General features: G+C 28.1%; 1 protein-coding gene and 1 long non-coding RNA gene across 2 annotated transcripts; one reads left to right on the top strand and one right to left on the bottom strand.

Moving 5' to 3' along the window:
- Positions 1 to 721: 721 nt before the first annotated feature.
- On the bottom strand, positions 722 to 4,028 carry LOC130941729 (uncharacterized). Its single transcript, XR_009070698.1, has 3 exons — positions 3,505 to 4,028; positions 3,266 to 3,368; positions 722 to 943 (listed from the first exon to the last, which is right to left on the bottom strand). It is a non-coding gene; the product is annotated as an uncharacterized LOC130941729 (long non-coding RNA).
- Positions 4,029 to 8,072: 4,044 nt separating this feature from the next.
- Positions 8,073 to 14,432, top strand: LOC130940500 (protein SRG1-like). Its single transcript, XM_057868639.1, has 4 exons — positions 8,073 to 8,362; positions 9,921 to 10,168; positions 12,045 to 12,372; positions 13,921 to 14,432. Exons 1-4 carry the CDS (start codon positions 8,111 to 8,113, stop codon positions 14,167 to 14,169), a joined length of 1,077 nt encoding a protein of 358 aa, XP_057724622.1. The 5' UTR covers positions 8,073 to 8,110; the 3' UTR covers positions 14,170 to 14,432.
- Positions 14,433 to 14,695: the final 263 nt, after the last annotated feature.

Here is a 14,695-nt window from a genome sequence, read left to right as displayed (position 1 = left end):
CCATAGGTCTATAGTCATAGTTTTTTTAATCTATGGTCACAGTTACAATTTTTAAATTCTGACACTTTAGGCCACAGTTTTTAACCGTGACCATAGGACAATCTATGGTCACGCATAAAAACCGTGACCATAGCCATATCTATGGTCACGGTTTTGGCTGTGACCATAGCCTATATGGTCACCCTTTCTTAAAAACGTGACCATACCCTTATTTATGGTCACCCTTCCTCAAAACCGTTACCATAGCCTTATCTATGGTCATGATTTTGACTGTGACCATAGAGCCTATGGTCACCCCTCCTCAAAACCGTGACCATAGATAACTTTTATGGTCACCCTTCCTTAAAATCGTGACCATAGCCTTATCTATGGTCATGGTTTAGCCTCTATGGTCACCCCTCCTCAAAACCGTGACCATAGCCTCTATGATCACCCTTCCTCAAAACTGTGACCATAGCCATATCTATGGTCACGACCCTCTATGGTCACCCCTCCTCAAAATCGTGACTATAGCCTCTATGGTCACCCGTCTTCAAAACCGTGACCATAGAACATATGGTCACGGTTTTTGCTGTGACCATAGGTTATCTATGGTCACCCTATTTTAAAATGATGACCACAACCTGTTTTATTTTATGAGCTTTAATTTTTTTTTAAAGCATAATCACATCTCAAATTAATGATAATCACAAAATAAATCTAAGAACAAGAAATGTAAATCATAAAAGTTTCATTATAAATTAGATATGTTTAATTTTTAGTCTAAACAACAAAAATCAAAATAGAGTGTAATGTATCCAATTACATGTAATTAATACCGAGTAAAGTCTCTTTTCAAAAAATACAGAACACATAAAAAAATTACATTTAAATAACTAAAGTGTAAGACCCATCCCATATTATATTTGTATGGAACATATTTTCTTCACATCATGTCTTCCTCCTAGCAAAAAAAATAAATATGTTAAAACAGAGCAAAATTGCTTTTGAATATGCAGTACATATGCAGTAAAGTTTAATAAGTCAATTAACTTAAAAATTTCAACCACTAAACAGCAAGGAGTATTTGCTAGTGTTTTGATGAGCCACATAAAAAGAAAATCTTAGCCAAAACTTATACATACATGTCCTTCTTTATGTGAACAACAAAGTTCAATTGATATAGACCTACCAATAACACAAGTGACAAACCTAAATAATAGTTGTTAAAAAAAATCTAAATTTAATTTGGTATCAAACTTGTTAGCCTTCAACTTGTTAAAAAAAAAATGCTTATTTGCTTCACTGTAGCCCATCATTTAACGGTTAAATGTTGCATGCACTTAGTGAAAGTATCTTAAGTTTTTTTCCTTGTGAGTGGTGAGGGATCAATAAAGAGAAATTAAATTAATAAAGATGAGCACAAGATATAAAAAGTAAAACAACTAAAGTTTAGAACCAAAAATGTAATGGTTTAGCCAATCAGCTTAGTAAATACCAAAAATATAAATGAAAGCAGCATAGCCATTTATTTCCAGCAATAGAAGTAAACCATCACTAAAGAGCTAATAAATGCAACAATAATTTGCTGTCCGAACATAAATTCAAGTATAATAACAGAACAGTTTACATTCATGAATTGCAGTATATCTTGGCCTTATGTGAATGCTACTATGCTAGAGTAGAATATTTTAGACTAAATTAAAACAAAATTCATTCAAGTGAAGGCATGATATTATTAGTGGAACATCTCAAATGATAAAGCTTATGACTTGCTGTCACAAAACTCTTTTCAATTAAGGGATGAGAAATATAGAAGAAATAGCCATATAAAAAATAATTAGTTTTTTTTTTCTGTATTTGGGCCTTGGCACAATATTTGTGGTGAACAACCAATATCACATTACATAGCTTCAAAATCTTGTATAAAATTAAATACATAATCAAATGGCACTGCAAAAGAACATTGGCAACTCTTGCAAAGAGAAATTAAATGCACATCTAAACAAAGACCAGCAACAATTCAATATCACATTGCAGTATTTGGGCCTTGCCACAAGATTTGGAGTAAAAAAATCAAGGAAAAGTATAGGGTACCAACATATTATCCGCCAATTTCTGCCAACTCTTATTTATATTTATGTTTCATGGAAGTGTGTTCGTAAATGTGTCTAATAATTAATATATTTTAAATACATATATAAAGAGACACATCCATAAAATATATCTATAAAGACACTTCTATTAAACACAGTTATAAAAAATACATTTTTATTAGACACATCCACACACTTCCATGAAACACAGTTATAAATAAGAGTTGACAGAAATTGACAGATATGCTGTTGGTAACGTAGCGGAACCGAAAAATCAATATCACATTGCAGAGTTTCCAAATCTTGTACAAAATAAATAACAAAATGCCATTGTGAAAGAACATTGGCAACTGCATGGAGAAATTATATGTACATTCATATTTCTAGCATTTTTACATTGCATTTGCTGTACAAGATCACATTTTAATTCATATATTTATTTATTGTTCAGCATGCCTTTTTTTTTGTTTAGTAGTTGTTATAATTATAATAGCAACACAGGGATCACAATAATGTTCTATTCTTAAATAAATGCTAAAAATGTGCAGTATATAATTTTTTAGTAGTAATTATAAATGAACTTGTTAAAGGGAAGATTCATCATACCAATTAAACAAAAAAGGTAACAAACTTCTAGTACTATCTTCATATGGGATTACTTTTATAGAGAACTAAGTCATCATCTTACTTAGCTTGATGCATATCTCAATATTTAGATATTTTCAATCCATTCTACACTCATCTTACTTATATTCTTACTTATTTAGACATCAGAATTTTTTGCAAGTACCTTTAATTCATTCATTTACTCAAAAACTGACGTGAACCCACTTCAAAATTTTTACCACAGTCTATGACCTCTTTATAAAGCCCATTTACACATATACTATCTGTTTTAGTTGTAGGTACATATCAAAACATTTTAATCAAATTGAAAATAAATAAACCCGAAGGACAAAGCTGTTACTTTCTATTCCCCTTGAACGTGTTCTTTTTACTCTCTTATTTTTTTAAGTTCTTATTGCATACTCCACATATATAATATATGCTACTTGTTCTGATATAGTATAACCTAATATTGTTAATTTATACCCTAATAACCATTACCTGATTATTGTCATGTGGCAAATTCAGAGAAATACTAAACTGAGAGCATAAACTTAAACTAAGGTATGTTGAATATATTTTACCAGGCCGTGACTGAGAGCTGTGATATATAACTTCTCCCACTTCAATATCAGTCTCCTCCCATGTTCTCTTCTCACATGCAGCTTCCTCCAAACTTTCTCCACCCTAAATACAACAAGTAGATACATGCAAATTAAACTTCTAAATACAACTGATTAAAACTATAAAAACTAGGAAATGAATCTGTGCAAACTTAGGCCAATGAAACCTGGTTTCGTTTCTACCAATCCAATATGCTTACCACTTAATAGCATCAAAGGTATTAAAACCCTATTGCTGAACTTGAAAATATTTACATGAGCACCCAAACCCTGTTGCTTCTGCTGAACTTGAAAAGAGTACACAGGGTGAACTCACAGTGATAGGGAGCTCGCGGTGAGGCAGAGACACGACGTGAGGGCGACACACGACGCGAAATAGGGAAACAATAGCAAGCCTCGCAAGGAGGAAAAGAAGCAACGACGACCCTTGGCTCACGCGGTGAAGAGAGACAGAATTCAGGTCTGCGATGGTGGGGTTTTTTCCTTCAGCGATGGTTGTAGCTGGGAGAAAGGAAAATGGCACAGTGGAGAGAGACTGAGTTGAGCTCCGAAGGAGGTTGAAGAAGAAGAAGAGTGAAACGACCACCACCACACACAGGGGTTTCGATGGCTAGCTAGGAATTTTTTCTTTTTCTTTTTTCCCTAAGTTACCAGCTGGGACTAATGGGGATTTTGGGAAGGAAGGGGGGATTTTGGGAGGGAGGAAAAACGGCCACGTTTTGGTTTTGGGGAGGGATGATAAAAATAAATGAAAAAAATGGGATTTTAACTAAAGAGAAGAAATGACACAGTTTTGGGGATACCTTTAAAAATAAAATTAAGAGTAAAGTATCGTTTTTGTCCCTAACGTTTGGGGTAAGTCCCAAAGTTGTCCCTAACGTTTCAATCGTCCTATTTAAGTCCCTAATGTTTCAAAATTGACTCAATGTTGTCCTGCCGTTAGGGATCCGTTAATAGAATTAACGGCGGGATAAAATTGAGACAATTTTAAAACGTTGGGGACAAAAACGATACATAGAAATAAATTTTAATTTTATCCTTCAATAATATTAATTTTTACTGTACATAATATTCAATCGTTTTTTAAATTACAGTTAATCACATTACTTTTATTTGAAATAAATTAATTTTGTTATAATTTTATTCTTAAAGTAATGTAATTTTTTTATAAATAAATAAATTTTACACTTTCATTCTAAATAATGTAATTTTACTTTCATTATTTAATCACATTACTTATAATTTTTTTAATAATTTTACACTTTCATTCTAAATAAATTAATTTTTTATAATTTTACATTTAAAGTAATGTAATTTTTTTATAAATAAATAACTTTTACACTTTCATTCTAAATAATATAATTTTACTTTCATTACTTAATCACATTACTTATATTTTTTTTTTAATTTTACACTTTCATTCTAAATAAATAAATTTTTTATAATTTTATGCTTAAGTATTGTAATTCTTTTATAAATAAATAAATTTTATACTTTCATTCTAAATAATGTAATTTTACTTTCATTACTTAATCACATTACTTATAATTTTTTTTTATAATTTTACACTTTCATTCAAAATAAATTAATTTTTTTATACGTTTACTCTTTCATTCTAAATAATGTAATTTTACTTTCATTACTCAATCACATTACTTATATTTTTTTTTATAATTTTACACTTTCATTCTATTCATATTACATTATTTATTTAGAATAAAAGTGTAAAATTTATTTATTTATAAAAAAATTACATTACTTTAAGTATAAAATAAAAAAAATTTTATTTAGAATAAAAGTGATGTGATTAAGTGTAAATGTGATTAAAAATAATTGAATACTATGTATAGTAAAAAATTATTATTATTGAAGAATAAAATTAAAATTTATTTCTATGTATCATTTTTGTCCCCAACGTTTTCGTCCTATTTAAGTCCCTAACGTTTCAAAATCGTTTCAATTTTGTCCCGCCGTCAATTTATTAACGGATCCCTAACGGTAGGACAACATTGAGTCAATTTTGAAACGTTGGGGACTTAAATAGGACGATTGAAACGTTAGGGACAACTTTGAGACTTACCCCAAACGTTGGGGACAAAAACGATACTTTACTCTAAAATTAAAAAAACCTTGGCCATAGGGTACTTTAGGCCACCCTCAATAACCGTGACTATATATACTCTATGGTCACCCTTTTTTAGAAAATTGTGACCATATATTCTTTTAGGCCACCTCCCAAAACCGTGACCATAGATACCTTTAGATCACTCATCAAAACCGTGACCATAGATCCTTTTAGGTCATCCTTTTGAAAAATCGTGACCATAGACCTTTTTAGGCCACCCTCCAAAACTGTGACTATAGACCCCTTTAGGCCACCCCCAAAAACCGTGACTATAGACCCTTTTAGGTCACCCTTTTTTGAAACACTGTGACCATAGACTCTTTTTGAGAGGATATGTTAACCATGTTCGCCATTTTGAGAAATCAATGAATCCAGAGTAATAAGGATTCGGATCTTCTTCCTTCCAACTCGTTGATTGGAACAGCTATGTTCACCAAAAAAGAATCTTGCGAAATAGCCTCTCATCAAACTCAATTGGATGAGTTTGAAGGAAGAGGGTAAGAATGGGGAAAAGAAAATGTCGAAACAAAAATGGCGAAATTGGATTGGATCTCAATTCATAACTCTTTTTTTAATTGGATTCACAGCTTGGTTGCTCTCCACGCTCACCGCACCATGAATAAAATCTTATGTCCTAAGCTGTTCAAGCTGTGATGTTGATGGTTTGATGAACCAGAAGGGATTAAGAGATGGAGAAAAATAAGTTCTTCTCATTGTTTAAGAGAATAAAAAATCTCCTTAAAAAATATTTGTTAAATTATTATACCTTATATATTATGTATTTTTTATGTATTTTTATTAAAAAATAATTATAATGGTAAATCTATTATTGATAAAAAAATAATCTAGATAACAGTAGCTAACGACTTATTAATTGATAGCTTTATTTGTACTACTTCAATGTTCCAATGCTTAGGTGTGCCTGATTGAATGCATTGTTACTCAACTAGAATAAGACTGAACAAGACTCATGCGGACAAATAATATCTGAAAATATATATTACTAATATTTAAATTTGTCCATTAAATTTTGGTATTTATTGTATTAAATTATATATTGTTATACTATTTTCATTGATTTATTACATACAAGAACAAAGAATATAAAAGATAAAAATCATAAAAAAAACTTGAATTGGTTGTTTTTAATTTAATTAAAAATGTATTTTGAATAAAAAATTATGAGTTCTTTTCTTATAAATCATGAAATATATTTCCAAATGAATTAATTGATGCACAGATTTGTTTGTATATTGGGAGGTACTGTAAATAGGGGAAATAGATTTTTTCTAGTTTTTTTAATACTTGACAAAATTCAGTGTGATCTTTTATTTTTGATTTTATAAGTAGGACCAAAAATAAATAAGAGAGAGGGAGTAATGAATGATTAAATATAAATACTGCACACCATCCAATTTTTTTTTAACTGGAGAGGATCCACTCCCGTAAACAAGTGTGTTGGGTGTATTAAATTTAACCCATTTCCTCATTGCCGCCGCACTCCTTCATCCGAAGCTTCATTGAGTCTCCCATGGAGGAGGTCTGGCCTCTCTGCCATTGCCGCACTCGAACAGCTTCTTTTCGGATGATGTTGAGTAAGGATTACGGCGGATTGGAGCCCCAATTCTGAGAAAAATCACCCACTGCTGCTAGTTTCGCTGCTTCATGTGCCAAGGCATTTCCTTTCCTAAGAATTCAGGTAATGCCACAGTTGTTCATGCTTCCTAGTAGCTCTCATATGTCCCGTTGAATATCTGCCATGGAACTTCTTGCTTTTATTGCTTTACATTAGCTTTTGATTATCATAGTTCTTGTAAATAATTTTAGGGTAATTTTTATAATTATTGATTGTCACCTTAGTATTTAAGGATAATATTATCTAACTTAGTTGATATTGATCACTTTTGTTAAAATTAATAACTTTTTAAGAATTATTTTGTTAATAATATTTTTAGAGTATTATTTAACCTCTCTAATATCAAATTGGTATTTAATTTTGGCGGCTTTTTTTTGACGAGTTAAACAAACTGCAGGAGGATCGCCACTCATATTTGTATCGGAAAATAAATAATGAAAAAAAGAATTATTTTGGTTGAAGGATAAAACATAATGTCTTTTAATATGTTACATTCGAGTTAGAATTTTGGCAATACTCAATAGTTAAAGGAATAGCAAATAAAACCCTTGAATATGTGTGAATGCGAAAGTGAATCTGTGATGCGTAGGAAATTGATATTTGTGCATATGATAGGAGATTTCCACAATCTAATCCTAATTTGGCAGTTTCCCAGAATACATGACCTTGCTGTAGTCGGTAGGTGTCTTACCAAACATTACTGTCATCTGGATCTTGTGCTGAAATATTACTAATTAATAATTTTTTTTCAAACTTTTGGAATTTTCAGTCCCCAAATTCAAATAGCAACACCACCTATTAGTTCCATCACATATAGGATTATGACACGTGTTTCCCAATAATGATAGTAATAGTTCTTCTAGATAGAAAGCCACTCAGATATGACAATATTCACGTTTTTTGAAAGCTATAAGCAAGTTGTTAGCTTTGTCACTGTGCATGTTAGAAAAATAAAAAAATTAGATAGGGCTGATTGAATTTGCTTGTCATTATATATATTCAAATCAATTAAGAGTTGACAATAAGGACACGATTATATTGAGCAATGGATGAGATCAAGAATCCATATGGGACTTCAATTCTTGTGCCATCAGTTCAAGAATTAGCCAAACACAAAATTTCAACTGTGCCACAAAGATACGTTCATCCTCAGCAACATGAAGATTTGGTCATCTCTGAAACTGATCTTGCTCTTGAGATTCCAGTTATTGATTTGCAGAAATTGCTTTCTACTCAACATGGGAATTCTGAATTGTCTAAGTTTCACCTTGCATGCAAAGATTGGGGATTTTTTCAGGTCTTTTTTTCCTCCAAAATCTTCTATTATATGTCTGCAGTTTATATAATATCTATCATTTGAAAAAAAAAAAAAACCGAGTCAATATTATTTCCACTTTATACTCTTCATAATTGAAAAAAATGGGTTAAATTATTTTCTTAGTCTTTATAATTATTTAAATTTGTAATTTAAATTTTTATTTTTTAAAAGTTTTTAATTGAATTTTTATACTAATTTTTAATTTGTAATTAGATTTTTTTAACAATAAATGTTATAAAAATTTTACATCCATTTTATACTATTAGTAAATATACCTCAATATATTTTATTAAGTTAAATAATTTTTAAGGGAAGTTCTATAATGGCATTAATTTTGGTGGCTAAAAATGACATAAATTTGACCTACAAATAAAATATTAACACATGACATCTAAATTTATAACCAAAATAATTTTATCTCTCTTATAATTTTTTATGATTATTTTTATTAAAATAATTTCTTATAATTATTTTTATAATTATAAATAATAACTTTAAAAAAATAACACTAAAATAATTTTTTAATTATATGTATAATTATTATTTTATTACTTTATTATTTTATTTTTAAAAATAATTTCTTATCATTATTTTACTAAAATAAGTTTTTATAATTATTTTTATTTTTTAATAATTTCTAAAACTAACATCAAAATTATTTTTTAATTATTTATATTTTTAAAAAATAATTTTTTATAATTATTTTTATTATTATTTTTACCAAAATAATTTTTTATAATTTTAAAAAACTAACATCAAAATAATATTCTCTTGGTGTTACTTTAAAAATAATTATAAAAAATTATAAGAGAGAATATATTTTGGTGTTAGTTTTTTAAAATTTCAAAAAAAATAATTATAAAAAATTATTTTGGCAAAAATAATAATAAAATCATTATAAACTATTTTTTAAAACAAAAATAATTAAAAAAATAATTTTGGTTTTTTAGAAATTATTAAAAATAATAATAAAAAATAATTAAAAAATAAAAATAATTATAAAAAATTATTTTAGTAAAAATAATTATAAAAAATTACTTTTTAAAAATAAAAATAATAATAAAATAACAATTATAAATATAGTGAAAAAATTATTTTGGTTTTATTTTTTTGAAATTATTTTTTATAATATAAGAAATTATTTTGATATAAAAGTAATAATAAAAAATTATAAGAGAGAGAGAATTATTTTGGTCATAAATTTATCATGTCATGTGTTAATATTTTATTTGTAAGTTAAATTTATGTCATTTTTATTAGCCACCAAAACTAATATCACTATAAAATTCCCCATTTTTTAAACGATAGAGTGATATAAATTTAAAATTGATGTATGACCCAATTAAAAACTTTTGAAACGTATGAACTTAATTATAGATTTGATAAAAATATATCTATTAATAGAGTAATTTAACCAAAAAAAATATTTGTTATCAAGTATAATTTGAAGTTTTCAGATACTTGGATCACTTAAACTTTATGCCAATTCATGCTTTATCTGGGATTACTGTTAATTATATTTGATTTGTTAATATAGCTGGTAAATCATGGAGTTAGCCCTTCTTTAATAGAGAAAGTAAAGTTGGAGACTAAGGATTTCTTCAACCTTCCAATGTCAGAGAAGAAAAAGTTTTGGCAAACCTCTCAATATGTTGAAGGGTTTGGACAAGCTTTTGTTGTGAGTGAAGACCAAAAACTTGATTGGGCTGATATCTATTATATGTCCACTCTTCCAACTCACATGAGATTGCCCCACCTATTTCCAAACCTTCCCCTTCCTTTCAGGTTTTGATCTTTCTATTTGTCAATTATGTGTGTATCTATGTGCTTTTATTTATTTGGAATGTGATTTTATTTATGGATGCACTTAGGGGTGTATATTTAAAATCTAAAATGTGGTTAATTAGATAAAAATTATAATTAAATTTTGGTTAACCAATTTAATAAAATAATTTTAAAAATTATATCTATATTATTAAAAATTAGTTAATCAAAATCAAATTTTAAAAATTAATTTTTAATCGGTTAACCAAAATTAAATTTTTGTAATCTTTGTTCTAAATTGGTTAACTGTTTTTTTTTTTTTTTGTAAAAATCGATTTTTAACATTTTTTTTTGGGAAAATCGTTTTTCCTACGTAGAAATCAGTTTTTTAGATAAAAACTAGTTATGTTTTTAAATTGATTTTTATTTTTGTAATCGGTTAAAAATTAGTTTTTTAATTTGTTTAATCGATTAATAATTAATTTTATTATATAAATTAATTTGATTAATTAACATAAACTAATAAATATTTGATTATCAAAAATATGTTTATTTTTTAGTTAACCTTAACCATATACACCCTTAGATACACTATAAGACTTGGTTTAGTAGCATTTACATTTAGGCATTAACAAGTATACCGATTCAAATTTCAGGTGTGACTAGAAAGTAGTTATATAAAACATATGGGAGGGAAGGGAGTAGGGTCGCAATGAGTAGGGTAGAGTAAGGTTTTGACTCTACCCTAATTTTAGTCGTGGGTTAAAAATTTTTTTAAAATTTTACCTTACTTTATCCGTGAGTTGAGAATCTCTCAACCCTAATCCTACCCACATCCTAAAGTTATAAACCCTACCCTATCTGATTTTATCCGCAAAAAAATAAAAAAAATTTAAGCAAATATAAAATCTAACCATTCTAAATTTTATACATATTAATAAAATAGAAAATAAAAACCTAAGTTCAAATTAAAATTAAAAACAATAAAATCTTAAAGAAATTTAACATAAAGTTATAAATAATATGATCATCAACTAGTTTAGTGATTATTTCAAATTTTTATAAAAGGAAGATTGTGAATTCAACATTCACTTTCTTCACTACATACATAACTTTTACATATATATTATATAATATATTAAGAGTGCGGGTAGGATAGGATATACCCTGAACTTGTATCCTACCCTGCTCGCAGACAAATTCGCACCATATCTTACCCTACCCGCAGCGGGTCGAATAGACAATTCTACCTGAACGGATTGGTTCGAGTTGAGTACTCGCGGATAAGATATATACTGCCAATTCTAAAAGAGAGTGTCTATATGTCTATATGTGTGCCTTAGGCGTAAACATGTATCTTGACAAAAAAAAAAATCTCTTATGGATTACATTTAACCATGAAAAATTTGAAAATTTGTAATCTTAACCATAAATAATGTAAACAACTTGATATTAATAAATAAATAGTTCAATAAATTTACACAAAGTAGGTCATTTCTTAGATAGTTTTATAAAATGTTTCAGATAATTTTGTCAAGTTAATTCAATCTTTGAATAAATTGGTATTTTCCATAGTTGTAAACTTATAATTGCTCATACTTAAAATTTTTCATTATTAGAACTATTAATTTACTTTGTAACTTTCTATTAAATACAATTAACTATCACTATAATTTGATCAGGTGTAGTGTTGTACACTAATTAAGAAACCTAAACTCATAAAAAATTTATTACATAATTAGTTACCAAAATAACCTTATATAATGACAATTTTATGTGTAAATATTTTATTAATTATTTAGTACTTAATATAGTTTGGAGGTTAATTAACAGCAAAAAATGCTTAAAAAAAATATTATGTGTGTTAATTGATTTTGGGTTTTTTGTGGGCCTGCAGAGAGACTCTAGAACTTTACTCAGAGGAGCTGAAAAATCTAGGCAATGTTATTATTAAACAAATGGGAATAGCTTTGAATATGGATGAAAAAGAAATGAGGGAGTTATTTGAAGTAGATGGAATACAATCCATGAGAATGAATTATTACCCTCCATGTCCTGAGCCAGAGAAGGTTATTGGTCTCACACCACATTCAGATGGAGGAGGTTTAACCATTCTCCTACAAGTTAGTGAAGTTGAAGGGCTACAAATAAAGAAAGATGGCATATGGGTTCCTGTCACACCCCTCCCTAATGCCTTCATTGTTAACATTGGGGATATCTTGGAGGTACATGCATACTTTATTATATTATTCACCTATATCACGGATTTATTTTACGATTAACTATATTTCACACTTTCTAATTAAACTTTAGCTAATTATATGCTTTAAAAATATATAAATTGGTTGATAAACTCAAGGATGTTCATGGGCGGGTAAAATCAGATCCAAATCAAGTGAAAATCGGGTCTTTAAAATTTTAATAATAATTTATAAAAAAAATTTGTTTATGATGTACTTATTTATGAAAAAAAAAAATTGTTACTGAAAAGTTGATATTCATATTTGAACTTGATAAATTTTAATTTAATGCTTTGATCTATTTTCTAATTCAATAAATGTGATTAAAAATAAAACAATAAACCTATAATTAATATAACATGCTATTGAAATTAATTTAATATATATATATATATATATCTTTTTTAGTTTTCTTAGGGTGTACATGAACCAGGTGAAGTCCAGTGAAACCGAATTCACCTTGATCCAAATCTGGCCCAAAATAATGATCGGGTTTATTTTTGATATCCTTACTCGATACTAAATTCGATAAAATTACACCAAATTAACCATTAAAATATTCAAAACCGAACCGAATTTTCGGATAGAAGCTGACCATGTGCACCCCTAGATAAACTTGTCTAAGTCGGCAAATCTATCCTTTGACTTTACAATATGCAATTTTACCCATAATAATTATGTTTAATCCCTTGAACTTGTGGTAATGTGAAACTGCCACCTGAATTTTCTTAAATGAGAAATTCTGGGTGATCAATACTCTTTTTTTAGTTTTATTCTACATTTAAATTAATGCTAACCAACTCTTTTTTTATATACTAAAAGTATTCACCTTTTAATATTTTCCTTCTTAAATATGTCATTTTAACGCCCTTTGATAAGTATGTTCAATTAATTTTTTATAATAATCGATGAAAAATGTATTAAGGGTCAATTTACATATTTAGAAAAAGTCAATTTACTTATGTATGTTAACGTTAAACAGGATTAAACATGAAATAGGGCGCTTGTTTTAGGGGCAGGGGAGCTTGAATTGTAAGTCAACCTTTATTTATAGAAAAAGTGACCATTAGTTTAAGAGAAATTACTAATTTGTTATACTTAACTGTTTTGTCTTATATATCAAGGCAATACTACTCATTCTTCACTTTTGTGTGTAGGTTAGAAATTATATTATATAAGTTAAAAAGCAGTACAACTAATAATAACAAATTTGATGTGTGATACTTTGGTATGACTTAAAATTAAATCCAACCTCTAAATTGAAAAAAAAAAAAAGTGGATTTTGTATATGAATTTGTACTGAGTATATATATGGCTTTTCTACTTTTTCTTTACAATATTCCTAGGGAGTCGGCACTTTTGTTAAATTCTGGCCAGCACTTAACCATAAAAAAAATTGAATAATTTTATACTATTAGATGCAATCTCACACCATTAAAAATATCATTGATGGCTAAAAACCACAAAATCTGCTGGCCCTAGACTTTCTCTACTTTGTTATTTTGATTGCATATTTACGTACAAATAATGCAGATTGTAACAAATGGGATATATCGAAGTATAGAGCATCGAGCAGTGGTGAATTCTGAACAGGAAAGGCTTTCAATTGCTACATTCTACAGTCCAAGATATGATACCACATTAGGTCCTGCATCAAGTTTGATCACTAAAGAAACACCACCACGATTCAAAACAATCAAATTAAAGGAGTACCTACAGGGATTATTTGCTCGTAAACTTGATGGAAAATCTTACATAGATGCTATGAGAATATTAACATAGCATCGAGATTGAATGGCTTTAACAAAAATAAACTTAATGGCTTTAACATTAATTTTCACTATATATTTCAATGTTCCAAGAATTAAAGCTCGATTGTTGCCTTATTGGACTGTTGCATTATATTATTGAATGAAATGAAGGCTTGTAATTCTTAAACAGTAAGCCCTTTTCTGATTATAGTATTTGAATTTAAATTAAAATTAAAGATATAACCTACTTATTTGTATCGGTTTAAATTTTTGGAATAAATAGAATAGAAGCTAGTCTATAAGATTATTAAGTTAGTAGTAAGTTTAGAAGCTAGGAAACCCTTGCTGCTTAGACCTGGACTCAAGTGAAATCAGCATCTGTTAACGAGAGGATTGAGGATTATTCAGTTGGTAAAGGATTGGATAGTCCAGAATGTTTGAACTATTAAATGATCTAATAACAAAATATATTTTTTATATTTTTTAATAATTATTAAATAATTTTTATTTAATTTTATTTATAAATTAATTATTTATCTATTATTTAATTTAAAATT

Source organism: Arachis stenosperma, chromosome 7, assembly GCF_014773155.1.
Source record: "Arachis stenosperma cultivar V10309 chromosome 7, arast.V10309.gnm1.PFL2, whole genome shotgun sequence".
Taxonomy (NCBI): Eukaryota; Viridiplantae; Streptophyta; class Magnoliopsida; order Fabales; family Fabaceae; genus Arachis; species Arachis stenosperma.
The sequence above is the reverse complement of the archived record's forward strand: the minus strand, read 5'-3'. Positions and strand labels throughout refer to the sequence as shown.